Source organism: Callospermophilus lateralis, chromosome 18 (assembly GCF_048772815.1).
Source record: "Callospermophilus lateralis isolate mCalLat2 chromosome 18, mCalLat2.hap1, whole genome shotgun sequence".
NCBI classification, from domain to species: Eukaryota; Metazoa; Chordata; class Mammalia; order Rodentia; family Sciuridae; genus Callospermophilus; species Callospermophilus lateralis.
Genome location: NC_135322.1, coordinates 53,734,845 through 53,757,642, shown reverse-complemented (window position 1 = coordinate 53,757,642; position 22,798 = coordinate 53,734,845). Strand labels below are relative to the sequence as shown.

At 37.5% G+C, this 22,798-nt stretch overlaps 1 protein-coding gene across 1 annotated transcript in view; it reads right to left on the bottom strand.

The window, feature by feature from the left end:
• Phlpp2 (PH domain and leucine rich repeat protein phosphatase 2) overlaps window positions 1-21,133 on the bottom strand; it is a 69,326-nt gene extending 48,193 nt beyond the window's left edge. The window contains exons 1-3 of the mRNA XM_076838225.2: window positions 21,009-21,133; window positions 14,101-14,381; window positions 4,509-4,642 (exon numbers count right to left, since the gene is read on the bottom strand). Coding sequence (XP_076694340.2) covers window positions 4,509-4,642; window positions 14,101-14,381; window positions 21,009-21,107 — 514 coding nt within the window. The 5' untranslated portion in view covers window positions 21,108-21,133. The remainder of the gene's footprint in view (window positions 1-4,508; window positions 4,643-14,100; window positions 14,382-21,008) is intronic.
• Between the last annotated feature and the right edge of the window lie 1,665 nt (window positions 21,134-22,798).

Here is a 22,798-nt window from a genome sequence, read left to right as displayed (position 1 = left end):
CAAAGCCAGCCTCAGCAAAAAGCGAGGAGCTAAGCAACTCAGTGAGACCCTGTCTCTAATTGACTTTCTGTTATGAATTTCACAGAATACCACTCTAGGCCCTTCTGCCCCAGAACTCCCTCTTCAGTCCAACTGATAACTGGCATTTGCCTAAAGGCTGCCTGGGATACTGAGTACTTTTTATTACCAGAGAACACAATATAAATGAGTTTGAACTTAGGCCCTCACGACCTTGGCCTCATTAACACTGTATTCTAACTAAGCTGACTCATCAAGAGTCTCCACACAAAATATTTAAAGCTGATTACTAAGCTATTTGCTTCAAAAAGAATACTTCAAAAACATTTTTCCTTTTGTTAATTGCGGTTTTCTCTGGGTTCAGGAACTGAAAAACATGAGGAGAAAGGTGAAAGGGAAGGAATACTTTTTGCAATGATTTTAAGCTTTGATCACACACATTCTTTGATATTTTCACTCAAAAGTTAGAGTATAGCCAGACATGGTGGTTCAGGAAGCCGAGGCAGGAGTTTCCAAATTCAAAGGCAGCCTTATAAGCTTAGCAAGGCTCTAAGAAATTCAGTGAGACCCTGCTTCTAAATCAAATACAAAAAGGGACTGGGGATGTTGCTCAGTAGTTAAGTGCCCCTGGGTTCAATCCCTGGTACCAAAAAAAAAAAAAAAAAAAAAGGAGTCTAATTCCCCTTTCCCTCTATAAAGTGGGGCTGTATTTAGTGACTCACTTCTTAATAAACAAAGTAGTCCACATCTTCGTGATTTTTCAAAGACAGAGTCCTCCATGTGTACACATGCATGCATAGGTATATGTATATGTCTCATCACTGGAGGCTGTGAAAACAGACTGCCCTATGAAGAAGTCTACATAAGAAGAAACTGGCAAGGACTGAGATCTGTAACAGCTACAACTCCAGCCCTGTTTATATGTTTACTTATTTTTTGAGACAGGGTCTCACTAAGTTGGCCTGAAACTTGCAATTCTTCTGCCTTAGCCTCCCAAGTTGTTGAGATTACAGGCATTAGCCACCAATTATACCTGGCTAAAAAACTCTTTTCTGAAATTTTCTCATTCAAATTATACTAACTTCTCTAAGTTAATAGGAAGTTCCCTAACACCCCCTATCAATACCACTAACAAATATAAGTACTATAAACTGGTATTCTCATAGACTCCACTAGGATATCCTCTTAAGGGTATATTAAAATTCGGTCAACCTTTAATTTATCTAGTGATGGCAGAAAACTAGTGGCACCAAAGTCAATTGTTGACCACTACACCTGAATGCAAAATAACTCTCAATGAGTAAAAAGTAGTTCACTGGTTAAGGCCTAACTTCCATTCTAGAATAAAAATGTATAATGAAGAACTTAGGTTCAATCACAGATAATGAGCATATAACTATTCCAAGTTGATTTTTATTTCAACCAAGTTATATGACACTAAGTAGGTACACTCCTCAAATTAGTCTTAATGAATTCTCTCAGATTTAACTTTAACCTAGTAATCATTTCCCCCCATTAACTACCAAAAGATTTTATTTACATTTCCCTCTTCTGGAATTTACTCCCTCATTTGTTCATTCACTCTCATATCACTCAAGAATTTAAGAACTATATATGTCTGTGAATGTATATTTTCTTGTCTTTGTTAGATAATAAGTAACATATTCTATATACTCTTCTGTACCTTTCTTTTAACTTAATTGATAATGAAAACTACTCTCCACTTCAGTTTAAAAAAAAAAAAAATCAACCCCAATCTTTTTAGGACTGCATAGTATTGTATTACATAAGTGATAAGTGAAATAACTTCCTCAACACCTTAGCCAGGCCCTAGATCTTATAGTGCTTAAGATCTTATAATGCTCTAAGAATTAAGAAATACAAAAATTACTTAGACTTTAATCATTTTTTTTAAAAGAGAGAGAGAGAGGAGGGGGAGAGAGAGAGAGAGAGAGAGAGGAGAGAGAGAGAGAGAGAGAGAGAGAGAGAGAGAATTTTAATATTTTTTAGTTTTCGGCAGACACAACATCTTTGTTTTGGTGCTGAGGATCGAACCCGGGCTGCACACATACCAGGCGAGCGCGCTACCGCTTGAGCCACATCCCCAGCCCAGACTTTAATCATAATAATCCTTAACATGGATTTATTTCCAGAATTAACTTCAAAACTTATTTCTTCCTTGGGTTTTTAATTCTTAAACGCTGGATACAGGATAGCTGCAAATCAGAATGTTTAACCAAAAAGAAAGAAAAAAAAATTAATATGCTACATATCAATATTAATATGCTGCAGCCAAAGGTAAATGAGAAAAGGAAAAAAATCTTGCCAGAATGATCATTACACAGAAGCAAAAGGAAAAAAACAAAACAAAACAAAAGCAAGACCACAGAGCACAGACCATTCCCAAAGACAGAAATTAATGGTAATATAATAAAATTAAACCAACTTTTAATCAATTATGACATAAATCAGCACTTTGACAAAAATTGTAAGTAAAATATGAAGTGCATTAAATAAAACTGACTTATCATATGTTTAAGAGTTATATCAAAAAGTTAGGGGAGAAAAAAGTTAGGGAGCTGGAGATATGGCTCAAGTGGTAGTGCGCTCGCCTAGCATGTGTGAGGCACTGGGTTCGATTCTCAGCACCACATAAAAACAAAATAAAGATATTGTGTCCACCTAAAACTAAAAAATAAATATTTCTTTAAAAAGTTATACAGAGCTAGGGGCTGCAGTTGTAGCTCAGCAGTACAGCACTTGCTTCACACTTGTGAGGCACTGGGTTCAATTCTCAGCACTGCATATAAATAAGCAAATAAAGGTCCATCAACATCTAAAAATAAATAAATAAAAAGTATACAGAGCTAGGCACAATGGCATGTGCCTGTAATCCCAGTGGCTCAGGAGGCTGAGGCAAGAGGATCACAAGTTTAAAGCCAGCCTCAGCAATTTAGTGAGACTCCGTCACAAAATAACAAATAAAAAGGGCTGAGGATGTGGCTCAGTGGTTAAGCGGCCCTGGGTTCAATCCCCAGTAACAGCAATCAAAAGCAAAAATAAGTATACAGAAAAAACTAAATCAAAAAAGGAGGAGGAGAGCAAAGAATCTTAGCACATGATTATATACATTAATAAATTAACTATCCTGGCTTGTTTGGTAAGTGAGGCATATAAATTCAAAACTGTTATAGGTCAAATGTGTCTGTCACTTGCTAATAATGTGACATTGAGCATAGTTAAACTCTACTTCAGTTTTCTCATCTGGAAAACAGTTTAGTAGCTACTACAGCATGACTATAATGAGTAATTTAGACAATTCATAAGTATAAAGGTATACAGTTAGTGCTCAATGAATTTTACTTAGTGGTGGTATTAGTAGGTTATATAGAATTAGATACATTCATAAAAGTATCTCATTTTAGCCAAGTGAGGTGGTACACACCTGTAATTCCAATGACTCAGGAGGCTGAGGCAGGAGGTCACAAGTTTGAGACTAGCCTCAGCAACTTAGAGAGGTCCTAAGCAACTTAGCAAGAGCCTGACTCAAAATAAAAATTTTTTAAAAGGGCTGGGGATGTGGCTCAGTGGATAAGCATCCCTATGTTTAATCTCCAGTATTTTAAAATATATATATATAAATATATATAAAAATTTATATTTATAAATATATATTTATTTATCAATAAAATTAAGACTTATTAAAATAAGATACATATATATATATATATATATATATATATATATATATATATATATATATGATGGAGAAACAGTCTGGCAGGTGGGGAATGTACAGAAGAGAAAACAAAATTAAAAATCCACAATTTAAGCCAGGAGTGGTGGCACACGCCTATAATCCCAGTGACTCCAGAAGCTGAGGCAGGAGATCACTGAGTTCAAAGTCAGCCTCAGCAATGGTGAGGCACTAAGCTACTCAGTGAGACCCTGTCTCAAAGTAAAATACAAAACAGGGTTAGGGATGTGGCTCAGTAGTTGAGTACCCCTGAGTTCAATCCACAGTACCCCACCCCACCCCGACAAAAAAAATCCATGATTTAAAACCTATGAATCACCATATACAAATTTGACATTCATCAAATAACAAGTCATATATGATAATCACTACTTTTCAACACTACTGAGCTATCCAAAAGTTCACAGACTTTACCAGGAGCTTGAAAACATAACTCATACTAAAAGCATGATTCAATCTCAATTCTGGCAAAGGCATAAAAATAACTAATAAATTAACAAAATAAAAGAACAAAAAATATAAAGGAAAGATACTACTGCTAATACTTTAGAATCTTTCCTCACTCCCTAACCCTTTGTTTTTCTTGTAGCTTGATGGTCTTTAACTACATTAGTTAACTAGGTCAAAAATAGATTCTGAGAAAATATTTTTAAAAAGCTGAAGGCAGATGGAGGCATAAATAATCAACTTAAAAGTAGTGAAGATATTCACAAAGCCACTGATAAACTCTTACCACCATAAAATCGAATCATACAGCCAAGGTCAGGATTTGTAGCTTCCTCCTGTATGCGTACAGGATCCTCAAATCCCAGCCTGGATAAGTACTCATAAACGATCTGAAGAGGTCGTTCAGTGGGTTCCAGTCTCCTGCTCACACAATAAAAAGAAAAACATTTGGTAAGTAATAAAAAATGCTTCATTTAGGTTTGGGGATGTTTTGTTTTGTTTTGTGTGTGTGTGTGTGTGTGTGTGTGTGTGTGTGTGTGTGTGTGTGTGTATGGTGCTGGGGACTGAACCCAGGGCCTTGGGTATGTGAGGTAAGCACTCTACTAACTAAGCTATATTCCTAGCCCTTCATTTAATTTTTTAATCTTTTGATACACTTGTTTTTTTAAATTTCTAGGTCAAGATCTCCTTCAGTATCATATTTTACAACTACTAAACAAGCGGTTTTCAAAGTTTTAGTCTTTTTTTTTTGGCGGGGCGGGGGCGTAAGGTGGTGGGTACCAGGAATTGGACCCAGGGGCCCTTAAACAGTGAATCACATCCCTTCCCCTCTTTATATTTTATTTTGAGACAGAGTCTTATTAAGTTGCTTAGGGCCTCACTAAGTTAATAAGGCTGGCTTTTAACTTGTGAGCCTCCTGCTGTATCCTCCCAAATTGCTGGGATTACAGGAGTGTACCACCACACCCAGCTCAGTCTCTTTACATTCTTTGAGAACTTCAAAGGGCTTCTGTTTACATGGAGCATACTCCATAGATTTTTAATATATTAGAAATTAAAATTAAGAATTACCAAAGATTTATTCATTTGCCTTAAAATAATAAGCTCATTAACAAAAATATTTTTAAATTTTTTTAAATTTTTTTTCAAAAATAAAATGTTTAGTGAGTTATATTTTTGTAACTTTAACCACTGGTTTAATATAAGAAAGCTGAATTCTCAAATCTGCTTCTGTCTTCACTCTGTTGAGATATCATGTCCCAGTCTCTAGAAAGTTCCACATGAGGGACTGCAAATGAAAAAGAAAATTAATATCTTACTATAAAATAGTTTTGACCTTAAATACGCCTTTAAAGAATCTCTGAGACCCTGCAAAATGCTTTGAAAATCTTTGGTCAATTTTAAAGGCAGTAAAATTATTATATGTAAAAGGTAATACTTGGCCATAACTGTCTTCATATAAGTTACACAAGCAACTATAGGTGTAGACTTTAGGGTTATCTACTGTTCCAGATGCTATATATTTCTACCAGCTTCATAGGTGAATGAATAGCCCAATAAATCCCCCAGAATCATCCTCACTAAAAGCTAAGATAAAACCAAAATGTCTGGTAATCATTCATGGCCCCTGGTGACACTGTATTTTAAATCAAACAGACTTTTAAATAAATAAATAAAATACTTATAAAATATTTTAAAACAAAAAGATCAACTTGTATGTGGACAGAAGGTGCTAGCTATACCAGTCAAAACAGCAAGACAGATCTCTCACAATGTTTTTATCAGAAAGCAAACTATAATTACTGCTTCCATGGGGCTAAGAATATGGGCTACAAGTTAGACTGCCTGGATCTTAGTCTACCATTTAGCAACTGCATGCCACTGTATAATTATTTACCCTTCTTGTTTTAAACTCCTCATCAGTAAAATGGGAGTAAGCAATAAAAATCTATCTCAAAGAGGTATTGTTAAATTTATTTAGTTACAACAAGATATTGCATAACAAAGTATATAGTAAAATATCTTACATGTACAAAGTATTCACAATAACTTGACAATTATAATTCTAAAAAAGTTTAGGATTAGAACTGCATTATGTTGATTAAAAGAAAATTATATACTTCTCATCATGGCAAAAAGATAAAAAGGACATCTGTACTTGATAGTTAAAAAACTGTAAAATGCTGTTGGCAATAATACTTAAGTGAAAAATGTAATGAAACAGAAACACTACAAAGCTGCATGTAAACAACTGCATCAAAATGGTAACTGAGGAATAGAAATCAAGCTGATGTGCAAAAACGACAAAAATAAAACAACCATCTGCTACTCACTTCAGTCTTTTAGATTCCAGAAACTATAAAATAAACTCAGAACAAACTACTACAAAGAACCAAAGACCAAAAGGAAATAAAGTTCATAAAGATCAATAAATATTGAATTTAATGAAAGTGAAAACAAGCTTTTCAGTGAAAAAACATCAATTAACCCCTAGCCAAAGGGAAACAAAAATTCACAAGGGTCTATGGCTTTCATTAGGCATTTTCCCAGCACAATGGTAGAATTTTGCTAAAAAAAAATTTTTTTTATTTTGATTTTTTTCTTATTTTTAAGAGGAACTTTTAATATTCTGCATATTGGCAGAGTAACCATGTAATAAGAAGAATGACTGAAGGAAGATGAAGTTGAAAACAGAGTCTGAAGGTGCAAAGAGCTATATCGTCAGATGTCAAGAAGAATAAAACTTACTCTATATTGCTCCTATGAATGGGACGAGTAACAATGAGAAGTTGCATAGGTAGATTTGAACTAAAACATGAGGAAGAATTTAATAACTAGTGATGCTCAATAGTCAAACACACTGTCTTTCAAAATTGCTCACAGAACTAGCGAGCCATCTATCAGAAATATGCTGGAAGAGATTCCTGGTAGGAATCAAATTGGGCCACGTGATTATCACCCTCTTTTAGAACTCAGGTCACCTAAACAGGCATGGTGGCACATAACTAATATCCCAGCTAACTCAAGAGTCTAAGGCAGGAGGATCACAAGTTCAAGATCAACCTAGGCAATGTAGCAAGACTACTGTCTCAAAATAAAAAAGGTCTAGAGATGTAACTCAGTGGTAGAATGCCTCCCTAGCATGTGCAAGGCCCTGGGTTTGATTGCCACTACCAAAAAAAAAAAAAAAAAGAAAGAAAGAAATAGAAAAAGAATCTCTGGAATATCCAAGACATCTTCCTAATATAATACAAATTCCACCTAAACCCTACTATTGCAGGAGATAGAGTTCAATGTGTTTAAATACTATAATTCCATATAATGATCACATATTCAGGACCAAGAAATAATTATACTTTCAAGCTAACGCTTGCTTGTTCAATTTTCCTATTTTTCTCTAGAAAACTTAGAGAAATGGAAACACTAATTTACATATTTTACATGATCAAATTTCCTGGCCTAAAAAAGGCTCTGTAAATTTTGGAAATCCTCAGGCTGGGGTTGTGGCTCAGTGGTAGAGCACTTGCCTAGCACATGTGAGGCACTAGGTTTGATTCTCAGCACCACATAAAAAAATAAATAAATAAAATAAAGGTTTTGTGTTCAACTATAACTAAAAATATTTTTTTAAAAATTTTGGAAATCCTCTTTACATATTTGTACTTAAAGTATTTTCCCTGATGGCAGAAAAAAAAAAAAAAAAACAAGAGACCTCCATATCTGCTCTCATTAATTTAGCATAAATGAGTAAATAAGTAACATTTAAAGAAGTACAAAAACAAGTAAAATGAAAGATTAATTCCATTTACTCATTAAACTCATGTGCTTAAGAGAGTAGAGTATCAGGGAGGGAAATGCTATAATATGCTTACAGCTCAATTTTTTGTTTCAAAGTTCCAAAAGTTTAACAGGCTAGTAATTTACTATTTGTTAAGTTTCTCACAAATCAAAGAGAAATTATATACTGCAAAATAGAATAATGTAGAAAATAGTAATGCTAGCAACAAAAAGTTACATTTAGCAGTTGAACTATTTGTAATACTGCTTTAGGTTGGCAATACTATAGTCCATGTAAATCTGAATATAGGTGCATATGATTATTTCTCATCAAACCAGCCACCCAGGCTGGGATTGGGACCCAGTATCAGAGTGCTTGCCTCACACATATGAGGCCCTGGGTTCCATCCTCAGCACCACATTAAAAAAAATAAATAAAATAAAGGTATTAGGTCCACCTACAATGAAAAAAAAAAAAAAACAGCCATACAATGCAGCAATTTATCAACAGCAGATTGTCTCTCTTAGCCAACAGTAATATTTTTCTATATTTCTTATTCTGAACAGTGCACATAGTTAAGATACATGTAAGAGTAAATTTCATTCTAAGTATCATTTCACAAGAGTTCTAATTATGTATTGAGGATGTAGATCAGAGGTACAGTATTTGCCTAGTATGTGCAAGGCCCTGAATTCAATACCCAGCACCACACACACAAAAAAAAAAGTTCTAGTAATGGTAGAAAGCAAAAGCACAAACTATTAAAATTCAATTCATGGAGTAACACATAGTATCAAAGACCTAACAAAAAAACACTGTGGCATTCCTACATCAAATTCGGATTAAAACTCAATTCCTTTCTACCTACAAAGATAAAATCTGCAAATGTTAAATCAACAATACCATGAAAAATTCAAATGATAATACAGATACTTACACTTGACACTGTGCTGAAGGTATTTAAAATATTACAAAACCATGGCTATTTTGCAAATAAGAAAAATGAGGTTGGGAGAGTCACAAGATTCAGAGTCATACAACTAGTACATAATGACATCAGCCTTTGAACTTGTATCAGTTTCATTACAAAATCAATCATCTTTTAGACAAACATTATTTTATGCAACTAAAATAATTTATGTAGAAGAGAGCTCAAAACACTTCATATGTCAACTTAGCCATACCATGGAACCTAAAAAGGTTGTTTTAAAATTACCATTATTTTATAATGACTAATATACCATCATTTGAAAGATACACTATGTTTTATGCACCATTATTGTCCTTTGTTCCTGGTTCCTTGGAGATAGATTCTAAATCTTGAATGAAGAGTGTCTTTGCTATTGACAGTTTCTTAAACCCCCGCCCCCCCAATGCTAGGTTACTAGCTAGGAGACAAGGTGACTCAGGATGGGAGCCAGTCACGAAAGGTTGAGGATTGGTGCCAACTAGACCTGGGTAGGGAAACCAAGGAGCTGGAGATTGAGTTCAGGCACATAGATAATGATCCAAGCAACCACGGCTTTGTAATGAAGCCCTAATAAACATTTGTTGAAGTTCAGCAAAGCTTCCTGATTGGTGAAGTGCCAGGGGGTAACAGACCCAGATTCAATGGGAGAAGGCACAGAAGCTCTTCACAGGGGACTTTCCAGACTTCACCCTATATCTCCTCAGTTGGCTGATTCTGATTTGTATTCTTATATTAAAACTGTAACTGTAAGTACAGAACTTTTTGAGTTTTGTGAGTCTTTTCACCAAATTATTGAATCCAAGGGGGTTGTAGGAACTTCCAAATCTGTAAACAATTACTCAGAAATACAAGTGGCCTGGAGACCCTCAAAGAGCAGCTGGAATAGGGCAATCTTAATAGGACCCATGTCCTCTATTTATTTATTTATTTTTAGCAGTATTGGGTACTGAAGCCCAGTGGTACTGGTACTGAACTACATCCCCCTCCCTTTTCATTTTTTATTTTGAGACAGAATCTTGTTAAGTTGCCTAGGCTGGACTGGAAATTAGGATCCTCCTGCCTCAGTCTTCTAAGTAGGTTGGATTACAGACGTGCAACATCACACACAGCAGGACCATGCCCTTTAATATTTGAAGTCAACATTAACCCTGGTGATCAGTGTCAGAATACCCTGCAGTAAACCCTATGGTGTCAGAATAACCATTAAGGAAGAAAAAACACTCAATTAAATTGTGACCTACCATAAACAGTAAGATACATGCTGATTTCAGAAGTATTAAAATATTTTAAAATTATTTCAAAATAAATTATTTATATTCCAATTTTGTATTTATAATACATTCTTTTGCAGCTTTTTCAGTAGTACAAAAATATGAATGAAGCACAAAACAAAAAAAAAAACTCATTCTCCCGTACTCATGGGTAATCAGTTCAGTTCAAAATATGGTAAATCGGGCTGAGATTGTAGCTTAGTGGTACGGCACTTGACCAACATGTGCAAAGCCAAGTGTCTGATCCCCAGGATGGCAAGAAGGGAAAGAAAAAAAAGCGCGCGTGCATGCGCACTGTAAACAAAATTTTGCTGACTCAGAAGTTACCCAACAAGTCAATGACAGAAAAGGGACCTAGAACTCAATCCCAAATAGCAAGAGTATTATCATCTGCTATAAATATCCTATTAGTTCTCAGCTTATCTTAAAGATGGCTATCAAACACTTAGAAATCTTAAGTCATTTTGATGACTAAGAATCAAAGGTCAATCCATTTTATTACATATGATCTCCTTACAACCCTTCAGACAGAAGGCAATGATACGCTAACCTTACTACAGTATCATTTATCACTTGACAGTTCAATAGAAAAGAAAGGGTCACAAAGAATAATCCAAGGAATAGACTGGGTGGTTAGATGTGGGTGTTCTAACTACAGCTCTACCACAAGCCAGCCTGAGGATCGCACTTTCAACCTGGACTCTAGGTCTGTTTCACATTAATTTTAAAAAAGGGGTGGGGTGGGGAGGGAAGGGAATGGAACCAGTAATTCCCAATGGGAAGTTCCTGGCTTTTGGTATAGGACAATTCTTTTCTATCCTACACTATGAAGACCCTAAGCCTCTCGATTCCTTACCCTCTAAATCTAAATGCTGGTGACTCTCCCCAGTAGTTATGACAATCAAAAAAACCTGTCCGCCACCACGTAAATGGGGTTGGGGGCACACTGTGGTTTGTTAGTGATGGGCAGGCTTACTTTCACTAACAGGCATGATTAAGCTGTAAACCTGAGTAAAAGGAGCTGCTGTGGCAGCTTCTCCTCTCCTGCAGGATCTTCATTAGAAAAAAGGAAGTCTATCATCTACCTTGAATATTAGGTATTTCAACTGCCTGGTCATGCCTTCCTGACCTTGAGCAGGTAACTGGACTTCTCTCAAAGTCTCTTCCTCACCTAAAAGAAATGAGACTACCTCCCTTGGAATTATTATAAATAATTTTTTATTTTAATTTTTTTTTAGTTATACATGGACATAATATCTTTATTTTGTTTATTTTTATGTGGTGCTGAGGATCAAACCCAGTGCCCCACATGTGCGAGGCAAGCACTCTGCCACTGAGCCATAACCCCAGCCCCTATTATAAGAATTTAATGAAAAATGTGTATAAAGCACTTTGTACACTGACTGGCACAAGCAAGCGCTTAAAGTCAGCTAAGATCTATCATCATCATAATCATCACCATTATTCTTACTTGGATAAGTTCTTAAACTCCTACTCCAGCAACAAAAGAATACCTGTTCTTTCAAACCACTGTTCAATTGTGTTTTCATTATTTTCTAATGAATTATATCTTCAAAGGGTTATTTTATTATAAACTGATAAAAACAGTTAAACATTCTACCTCGGGTACAGATAAGAACAATTAAACATTCTACTTTTTAATTTAGATTTACATAAGTAAACTATACCACATTTGAATTTTCTTAATTACACAACTACTACCTAATAATACATCTAGCCAACCAACACTGGGGTTCTCCACATTCCTAACATCTTTGCATACATATACATTAGAAAACACATGAGTAAGTCACATGCTTAAATAAGTGAACTCAATCAATCACTAGCAGCTCTTATCTAGGTCAAGGCTTTTCACCTGATAAAATTAGATCAGAATCAGCGTTAAGATTTAGAAAAGCCTAAGGATCACCCTTAGTCTGATCCTTTTGTTATACAAATGGATTTAGGAAATGTAGTTAACTGTGAACAAGGAAAACATTCAAATGCTAATCTACTTTTTCAAGAATTAGTCCAAATTCTAAAAGAAATACACAGTAAATTCCAGTTCACACCTTTACAAGGACATCAATTTTAGCTCAGCTAGAGGTGCTACTATTATTACCACTTTCAAGGTGTAAGTGGGAGCTTCCCTTCTCGCTTTCAATAGTAATGAATCCACCCACAGCTTTGAATTCAAGACATTTCTTTATTACAGGGAAGGAGGAACACCAAACACCTATGGTCAGGCATTTAAAGAACTCTTATTTGATGTTGTCTAATTCTAAGAATTAATGGTGATTTGGAAAGAAAAAAAAAAAACTCAAAGAATTCATATGCACAATATAAGACTATAAGACTTTTTCTTCATGTTTATATAAAACATTTAACATATGAATGGCTTTTAAATCTGTGGAAATCCACTCAACTTCACTTATTATAAGAGAAATGAAACATAAAACAATGAAATACCAAAATTCCTCAGTTTTGCTAGCCTTAAGCTAGCCTTGGAAAAGAATTGACTTTGGAATGCTAACTTTATGATTCTCTAAACACAGTCAAGGGGTTTGGGTTATAATTTGTGGTAAAGTGCTTGCCTCGCATGCTTGAGGCCCAACAATCATTTCTATGTATAAGCGGATATGTCCTCATGCATATATCTGTATCTACATATAAAATTTAATACTAACATATTCTGGAGAAAGGGGAAATGGGTGTACTTCTATATTTGGATGGAAATATAACATCCATGAAGAAGAAATTGACAATACCTATCAAAATTATAAATTGTCATATCACTGAGCCAACAATTCCACTTTTAGGAAATTATCCTACAGAGAGACATCCACATATAAGGGACATCAAAGATACAGGGACATTCACTGCAGCACTGTTTGTAAGCATAAAAAATTGGTAACAAGTTGAATGGCCATAATAGTTGACTGGCTAAAATTATGGTGAACTCTTAAAATGGAACACTATTACAGCCACTAAATAAATGATAACTGTATAAATATTAATAGGGAAAGATCTCTTAGTGATATTAAGTCAACAATGTGCTGCATACAGCATCATTAGTTTTAAATATATATACATAGGAACACACACACTTATGCATGACTCTATCTATATGCTTATTAACTTCTGTGTGTATTACTGGGGATTGAACCCAGGGTCTTGAGCATGCTAAGCACTATAGCACATATCCCCAGCCCTTTTTTATTTTGAGACCAGGTCCTATATGCTTATAGTAGCACAGAATATCCTTACAATGCATAAGAAATGTGTAACAACAGCCGCCTTCATGAAAAAGTCTGGGTAGCTGAGGCACAGGGAACAATGGAGGACTTACTTCTCACTCTATACCATTTTATACATATCAATTTCATTCTATTTATAATTTCTAAAATAATTAACTTTTGTTTTGTTCTCTTGCTGTACTGGGCACTAAACAGAGGTGCTCTACCAGTGAGATACCCCCAGACCTTTTCATTTTGAGATAGGGGCTAGCTAAGTTGCTGAGGCTGTCCTCAAACTTGTGATCTTCTTGCCTCAGCCTCCCAAGTCTCTGGGATTACAGGCATGCTCTACAGTGCCTGTCTCAAAATAATTAACTTTTTAAAAACTTATCTTAAATTTAGATATCAGACCTTTAGTGTATTCCAAATAAAAGAACTCAATTTCCTTTCCCGATAGTTTCTAAGTTTCTAAATTCAAGAATCTTAAGCATTCTAGGGACAAATCTTTTCAAGTCTACTGATTGCATAATCAATATAAGTTCCAGCATGATTAAATTCCTAAAGTCCACTTCTAAGCAGAAACACATGCAATTTATATTGCAGTAGATAAATTCAGATCTCACCTAACCAGGTCTCCATGAAGCTGTAAATAAAGACTTTCTCTTCCCTCTCCAGCACAAATTTCTGAGGCTGGTGTCTCTACTGTGCAAAGGACAAGATGTAAGTCAGAGGAAGAGGAGGAAGCAGTAGAGGAAGTGGTAGTTGAAATGGCAGTGGTCGTGTCGGCTCCATAAAGGTAAACACAGCCTCTCTTCACATCTTCTCGCAGCCAGTCTCTTTCTCGAGAACCAAACCTACTTCTCCTATTTAAACAATTTCTGCTCCCATTGCGTTTCATATTTCTCTAAAAAAATTAAGAAAAATAAATTATTAGCTAGAACATTTACTGAATTAGACATGCTCAGTCCTCACCCCATCTATTTTATATTCACCAATTCTGCTCCACTATCCCCTTTCTCCTATGGAGCATCCACCTCTGCTATGCCCATTCTTAACCTGAACAATAACTTTCTTTTCCACCAGCTGTTTGTGCTTCCATCTATGATGATATCTGGCCTGCTTCTATTTTTCAGTAAAGTGTCCAAACAAACAAACAAAAAATCAAAGTACTTATGTACCTATTACCCAACTTGCATATTTTTTTTTACATTTAGCCATAGTTAGTTCAAATCATTGTTCTAAAACAAATATATACAATTCATTCCTATATATATAGTTGAAGTTACGGAACCCCACTACAATCCCCTATCACTCTCTCTCTCTCTCTCTCTCCTTGGTATTTATCATTTCATACATTTTTGTCATACATGAATATTAATAAATATTTATAGTACTGTCTTACCTAATTTAAAACTTTATCTGTATCTTAACATACTTATATTTCACCCTGCAATTTTTTAAAAATATTTTTAGTTACAGATGTACACAATTTTATTTTATTTGTTTATTTGTTTGTTTGTTTGTTTGTTTATTTTTATGTGGTGCTGGGGACCGGACCCCCCAGTGCCTCACACAAGCTGGGCAAGCACTCTACCACTGAACCACAACCCCAGCATCATCCTGCAATTTTATAGGGTTCAATATTGACTTAGAGATATATCTATGTTAATATACCCAGTTCAGTTGTTAAAATAATATTCCATTATATGAATACACTGCAATTTAACCACTGTACTATTGACAGTATTTAATGTTTTCCCCAAAGTTTCATGATGGAAAAAAAAGGCTACAATAAACATTTTTGTACATGTCTCCCCGCATCCCCAGAACTAGGGTTGAACCCACGGATGACCTACCAGTGAGTTACAGCCCCAGCCCTTTTTACTTTTTATTTGAAACAAAGTCTCACTAAACTGCCCAGGCTGGCTTCAAACTAGTGATCCTCCTACCTCAGGCGCCCTAGTAGCTGGGATTACAGGTATGTGTAACTGTGCCTGCCTGTACATGTCTACTTATAAATATTTTAAAGTTTCTCTAGGGTCCTAACCCTCTGCTTCATATTCCAAATAAGTAAGTACAGTATTGGCACAATATTGCACAAATAATCTCTCCATTTCTGACATGTTCCAAAAAATTAATGTTGCATTTGATATCGTAGGAATGTGAAATTCACATATGTATTGTGAAGTCAAGCTATCTCAAAACAAAAACAACTGCTACAGCCAATATAACAAATATATAAATCAACATTTGCCTGTTCTATTTTTATGATGGACCATTTCTCTCTTTAATCAAAAAGAAATTTCCACTGATAAGTAAACCAACATACTTCTCTTGTTTCATTTCCTACTGCCCTTCACTGTTTTCAGTCATATCCAACTATTTACAGCTCCCCAAATACCCTATTCCACAACGTTGTGATTGACTGAAACATCATCCTTCCACCTGTTCATGTGACAAGTTATTCTTTTAACTCTATTCAGACATCGCACTCACCCATCTCTACTTCCTTGCTTTCTTGAAAGAATTAATGACACAACTCTCTCCTTAGCAGAACCTCTTCACCTTCTAAATATTGTCATTTATTCCATATTTCTTCTCCTCCACTGAGCTTATTATAGTACCTTAACAGAGTATCACAGAGTTATATGCAGACACTGAGTTGACATCACAGGAATTTATACCCAATCTGTACTTGAGCTCAATTAACTCTGGTAGGATGCTGAACAAACTGAAAAACATTATCCATTTTTGTAGAGAACCCTACAATCTTTTCTTTGTATAAGCTACAAAGTGAAAGGGAGTAAATAAAATATTTTCACTAGTATGCTTCATTGAAAAACAGAAAGCAATACCTACAAAGCAAATGCTAGTTTTACTGAGATTAAATTATTGAGAGTTAAAATCAAATTAAAATTAAATTTCTAAAAGTGGTAAAGAAAGAGGAAGGAAAAGCTAACAGGCATTCCCACATGGAAAGAAAGAAAAGCAAGCATGAGAATGACCCCATTGTTTACATTTAGGATAATATGGGCAAACTCATCATTTTGCGGATCTTGAAGAATATTATGGATTTAACTTTACAGAAGTAGGATAAATCCCTGCTACAAGTTGGAAATAAGCCTCTCTTTTGCCATCAAGTGTATTTTCTCAAAGCTGAACATTTCAGAATTAACAATGGGCTTTCAAGTGTTTATTTCATACACACAGGGCCATCATATTTGTACCATTCAATAATGTTAATCACTGAATGGTTAACTACTGGTTAATTTTGAATATTCTTTACTTTTTAATCTTTGAAAAACATTAAATGGTCTATCAAGTACTCTACTGAGAGAGTAATATTTACATAAAAAAGCTCTGCTTTCTACATTAAGTGGAGAGAAAGGCCAAGCAGATACTATTCCACAACCACCAAAAGGTTTCTTTCTTTCTTCCACCGACCCACGCCCCACGCCCCACGCCATGCGGGGTGGAGGGACAGGGGAGGCTACTACCAAGAATTGAACTCAGGGCACTCAACCACTGAGCCATATCCCCAGCCCTATTTTGTATTTTCTTTAGAGACAGGGTCTCACTGAGTTGCTTAGTGCCTTGCTGTTGCTGAGGTTGGCTTTGAACCTGTGATCCTCCTGCCTCAGCTTCCTTAGCCGCTGGGATTACAGGCATGTGCCACCGTCCAAAGCAAAAGGGTTTCTTAAAAAAAAAAAAAAAAAAAAACTCTCTAAGGTTAAATAACAGCCCAGTGAACTTCACAATCTTAGAATTGTCAAGAAAACCCCCAGAAAGTATTATATTAGTTCACACATGACTTTTTTTTGCAAGAACTTTTACCAATCATTCGTAAGTGTGCTTATATTCCCTTAAGACTATTAAATTCCTTAAGGAACTTTACCTCATCAAAATATATGTAAATATGTTATTGGTTATCCTTTAAATAAATTTATTTAATAAATTATCTAAATTTATTTAGATAAATCAGAGGATTTGTCTCCTACCCATATGATATACTCTACCCTGTGAAGACAAACAGCTAAGTTAGAGCTTGAATCTCCTGAATCTGATCAATGACACTAAAAAGGCCTGAATAATATGTAAAGTTTTACAGGGACAATCTAGACATACTATTTTGCTATTATTAGCAATAACTGAATTACCTAATGCTTTTTTCTTCTCAGGAATGTCTTACTCCACTGCCTAAAGCATCAGGTAACTGCTGGAAAGGCCTTCTTAGCAACCAGTACTGCAGATGATACTATCCTCTAGCTACCTTCAGCTTTTAGAATAAGGATTCCACTGTAATTGCTGGATTGAGAACACTTAATTTTCTCCCTTACTCTAATATAAAAGCTGTTATCATAAACTTATCTAAAAGAGGGCACAACTCTAATCACTCCTCACAACAAATGAGTATGAAGAGTATATTTAAGATTTAAAGATCCTTTTAGAAAGCAAAACTTCTTTTGAATAAGCCATGAATTGAGAACCTACTGCTTCACTTTCACACTTTTAACTAATGAAGATGAATATGAGGCCTGTAATCAGTTCAAAAGGTGCCCACATACTCTAAAATATGCATAGTGAAAACAAGGTATAGTGAGTTCTAGCAAGGTGTGAAATACTAAAACAATAAAGACTCATCTCTGGGAATATAAATATGCTGGAATATTTTAGGACGTATGAGTGAGATGAGATAGGAAGAGGAAAAATATTTCCTTCATCAAAATGTCTTGGTATTGGCTGCTTCTCTTACTGGAAATGGACTGCATTCTCCCTTGAATGTGTATTCCTTGGTTTTCCCCAAAGCTTCTCCCTCCCTCTTCAATGTCCCTCAATGGCAACATTGTCCCTTGAATATATACTTTTTACTTTACCCTCAACAAAAGTCTCTTCCCTGAGACAGCCTACATTCTCCCTTGAATGTTTAACTGCTCTCCTAAATAAATCTGTCTCTGAAAAACAACAAACCCAATTGGTATTGATTATAAACCATTCATTCACATTATTTAAATAAAAACTTAAAACTATTGTTAAAAAAAAAACTCATGGCACTCATCAACTAGATTAGCTGTAACTTCATATCTTCTGCAGACTGAGTTTTAAAACTCCATAACCTTGAAATTGCAAAAAACTGAAATATTTACTAATTTCCTATGCTTCAGAAATTTGAGAAACTTTTTTTTTTCCCCTTGAGATGTAGTCTCACTACGTTGCCCAGAAAGGACTGGACTTGAATTTCCAGGCTCAAGTGATCCTCCCATTTCAGCCTCCAGAGTAGCTAAGACTACAGGCATGCAACACCATGTTTGTCACAGGGAGCATAGTTTAAATGAAATATGTCAAAACCCCATAAAGATGGACCTTGACCTAGTCTGGATTTTTATGAAGACCTATATTAAATGATAAAAATGATGTTCATTATTTGATAGTAAGTAAAAAAGAGTTACAAATAGAATGAAAAGATTTTTTGTTTTGTTTTGTTTTATTGGTGCTGGGAATTAAACCCAGGGCCTCATACATACTAAGCACATGCTCTACCACTGAGCTACATCTGCAGTCTGGAAATCTTTTCTGAAGGATCTTCAGAGAAAAATATGTGAGCAATTATGACTTTCTTCCCAGTTCAGAAAGTCATCTGTTTACATAAACATTCTTTTCCAGTGGCTGACAAAAAGAGTCAGCCACTCTGCTACTTAAGAAAATGTCTGTATGTGGAACACCCAGCACCTATTCTTTATGATCATCACATTTATCTGCAAGGATTAAAGTGTTAACTACGTGCAGTAAATCAAACTATGCAAATGCCTTAGAGATAGCCTCTCACAACAGAAACTCAGCACTAGAATCAAGATCACTAGACTCTTTCAAATGGTCCCCAAATTGAAACTTAAGGGAACCAGTAGAAAATTGTCTTCAACAAAATTCATTTCTCAATTCCCTCACCACCAAAAAAAAAAAAAAAAAAAATCCCCAAATTGTTCACCTTCTAGGCTAGGCCAGAAGGTATTACCTGGCTCTCAGATCTGCCATTCCCTGATAACCCAATCAGTTGAATTTCTGTTTTTATTGAATTCATGCACAATTTACATTTTGTGACTTTATAGTTTTAAATATCCAAAAGACTTTGGGAAATTGTATTCCAATGTATGGTAAATAAATTTCAATAAATCGGTTTAAGGTTAATGAAGAAGTCTGAGTAAATGATGAAAAGTTTTCTAAGTCACCACATTAAAAACTTAACAAACAATGTTTAACATTTTAGAGAACTGGTTTATGATACTTCATGGAGTCACTAGGTCCATGAAATCTAATTTTTTCTCATTTTTGTGATGTCTTACCAAAAACCTTAAAGAAAAAATATGTTCAAGACAACGTTAACAATTATGACAATGTAGTTTTTAACATCATGTATTTTCATTGTTTTCCAAGCTATTTTTGTAACACATCAGATCTTTCCTCCCCTTGGCAAGTTTTAAATCTCGCCGATCCCTCTTCTAGATAAGTCTTAGAGGAATTTCATTCCACCACTGGAAGGACTTCTAGTTTACACATTTGACCTACAGAAAAATTTCTCCACAACTATTTCAAATGCTAGTAGAGAACACCCAGTTAGCCTCCCACAACCTCTCCCCTTAGACTTCGTTACCGTTCCCTCCCAGCCTTCTGTATTCCTTCTGCATTAAAACTTCTTGTCATCACCTTCAAGGTTCCACTCACCCCTTGCCTACATGTTTTCATATCCTCCTACTTCCCCGATTCCTGCCAAAACACCCCGCTAGCTGCCTGTTGCATAACCGCTTTCCCATTACGGTCTCCCCGGACTGTCAACCCGGCAGGAATGCCCCTTTCGGTCCAGCCCCTCCTCCCTTCTGCAACACGCCCAGCGAGTCCCGGGAAGCAGCTCCTCCCGGGATTCTCCCTCCAGGCGGGGCGGGCCGCCTCCCCCGCCGCGTCTCGGAGCCCGGCTCTGGGTCGGAACTTGGATAGTAAGCCCCGAGGGCAGAGTGTGCCGCTCCACCCGGCGCAGCCCGCGCACACCGCGGCGCTCGGCCAATCACCGCCGCCATCCTCCCGCTGGGGTGATGTCTTCAGGTGTCCGGGGAGAACCCTACGTACTTGCAGTCCCGCTCCAGCCAGGAGTGCCCCGCCTTCGAAGCACCCTGCAGCCGGCCCCCGGATCCGGGAGCTGCCGGGGGAGGCAGAGGCGGGTGTGGGGAGGCGAAGGAGCCGGTGGGCGGCGGCGGCAGCGGCGGCGAGCGGCCCGAAGGCGTGGGCCTGCCAGGCGGGTGGCGCCCGGCCAGGGATGGGCAGCGGTGGGGACGACGCGGCTGAGGCCTTTGCTGGGAGCCCCCAGGCGAAGGCCTCGCCCCGGACAGTGGTGCCCCGCGCCAGGTGTGGGGTTGCCGAGCCGCGGAACCGACTGGCTGACGCGGGGCGGGGGTCGCCAGCTGCCTCCGGCACAACGCGGGGTGGGGGCGGCCTCGACCCTCTTCCTTCCCTCCCTAGTCCGCCCAGTCGTCCGCCGCCTCACCTTCAGGACCCGGATCCCTCCCGGCCGGCGGTTAGCGGGCGCTTCGGGCGGCTCCGGGGGCTCCAGCGGGCCCGCGGGCCCCGGTTCCACCTCCCCCATCGGCGGCCGAGGCTGCACAGGGACGCCCGGCCGGCGCGACAGCGCGCGAGGCTCGGCCGCGCGCGCGAGCAGCCGGCGGCCCCGCCCCCCGCCCCCCGCGGCCCCGCCCCGGGCCCCGCCCCCCGCATCTCCGCCGGACTTGCGTAGCTGCGGGCGCGGCGCGACCCCGCGCCGCGGAGCTACATCCCGATCTGCGGGCGGCGGAGCACTGGGCGGGCGGAACCTGGTATCACTGTAGAGTGGGCCTCCGCTGCCAGTCACACTGGATTTGGAGGCTAGGGCATAGGGAGAGGGATTTGCTGCTAACCGCTCTCCTAGTAGTGGTCGAAGAAGGGGCAGGTGGGGCTTGCACCTGTTAATTGGCGACGGGAAGCAGCCCTACTGCGAAGGTGACTCTTGGAACTTCCCTCTCAGAGATGTTTTCTCTTTCTACTCCAAAACTGGCCTACCACCCCCACTTTCAAAGTCATTGAACCAACTGTTAAAAATACTCGTCTTAGCAGTATTTCTCTCCTTTAACTGGAGGTGCTCAAGACCTTCCACAACCTCGTGTACAAAACGTCACTCACCTTCCCAGCCACATTTCAGTTCCCTTTTCTCATGTAGTAAAATTGTGGAACTCTGTTCTTGGCCTCAAGCAGTAATATCTGTGAGCCATTTTATTATTTGCAATGCTAATTCAGAAAAATCTTTCAAAAGTTAACATTTTTTTGTTGTTGTTGTTCCTGGGGTGATGGTAGTTTTGTATTCAGTGGGCCAAATTTGTCGTCAGCCTGATTCCAAATCTCAGCTCTATCCATTATTAGAATTGCTTGATCTAAGCTTTTGGTTCTTAAACTGTGAAACAGATTAATATCTGCCTAGCAGTTATGAAAATTGAGTAATGCATACAAAGTGCCTAACATATAATAGGAATGAATTCAGATTTTATAATTCTGAAATTCCAAATTTAAGATTCACTCAGTTTTCCAAAAAGAACTCTCATTAATCCCTCTTGAATTTCCCTAGGAGCCTTCTAGACTTCTGGATTTTTAGGGTTTCCTCTTACAGGTAAGCAACTTGTAAGAAACTAAACAGCAAAAACCTGAATTTCTTGACCTTTGTGTAGTTGGTAAAGATTGTATCTCATTATCCATTGCTTCAGCTTGCCTCATCTAAACCTAGAATGTTTTAAGAGAGTTTGAGATCTAATAGGGCAGCCAGTGTCCTCAGCAGATATATTTATGCATTTGGAGATATTTTACATGCTAAGACAAAATTTGATTCTTGAAAGTTCTAACCCCAAGTTATTTCTTCTGTAAAAGTATAGTCAATATTTTCTCCCTTAATTACTTTGCATATATCAAAATTCTAATCTCCAAGCAATCACGTATTGGTTTCATAATGCAGTAAAATGATTTTGTGTCTCTCCCCAAGTCTGGTATAAGGTGGAAAAAAAGTTCTTACATTGGCACCTGGGTTTTCCTTCTACCTTGAAATTATTTTCAAGAAAGCTAGTGAACCAAGCAGAGTGGCTCATGCCTGTAATCCCAGCAGCTCAGGAGGCTGAGGCAGGAGGATTCCAAGTTCAAGGCCAGCTTCAGCAATTCAACAAGGCCCTAAGAAACTTAGTGAGACCCTGTCACAAAATAAAACATAAAAAGGGCTGGGAATATGCTTCAGCAGTTAAGCACCCTGGGTTCAATCCCCAG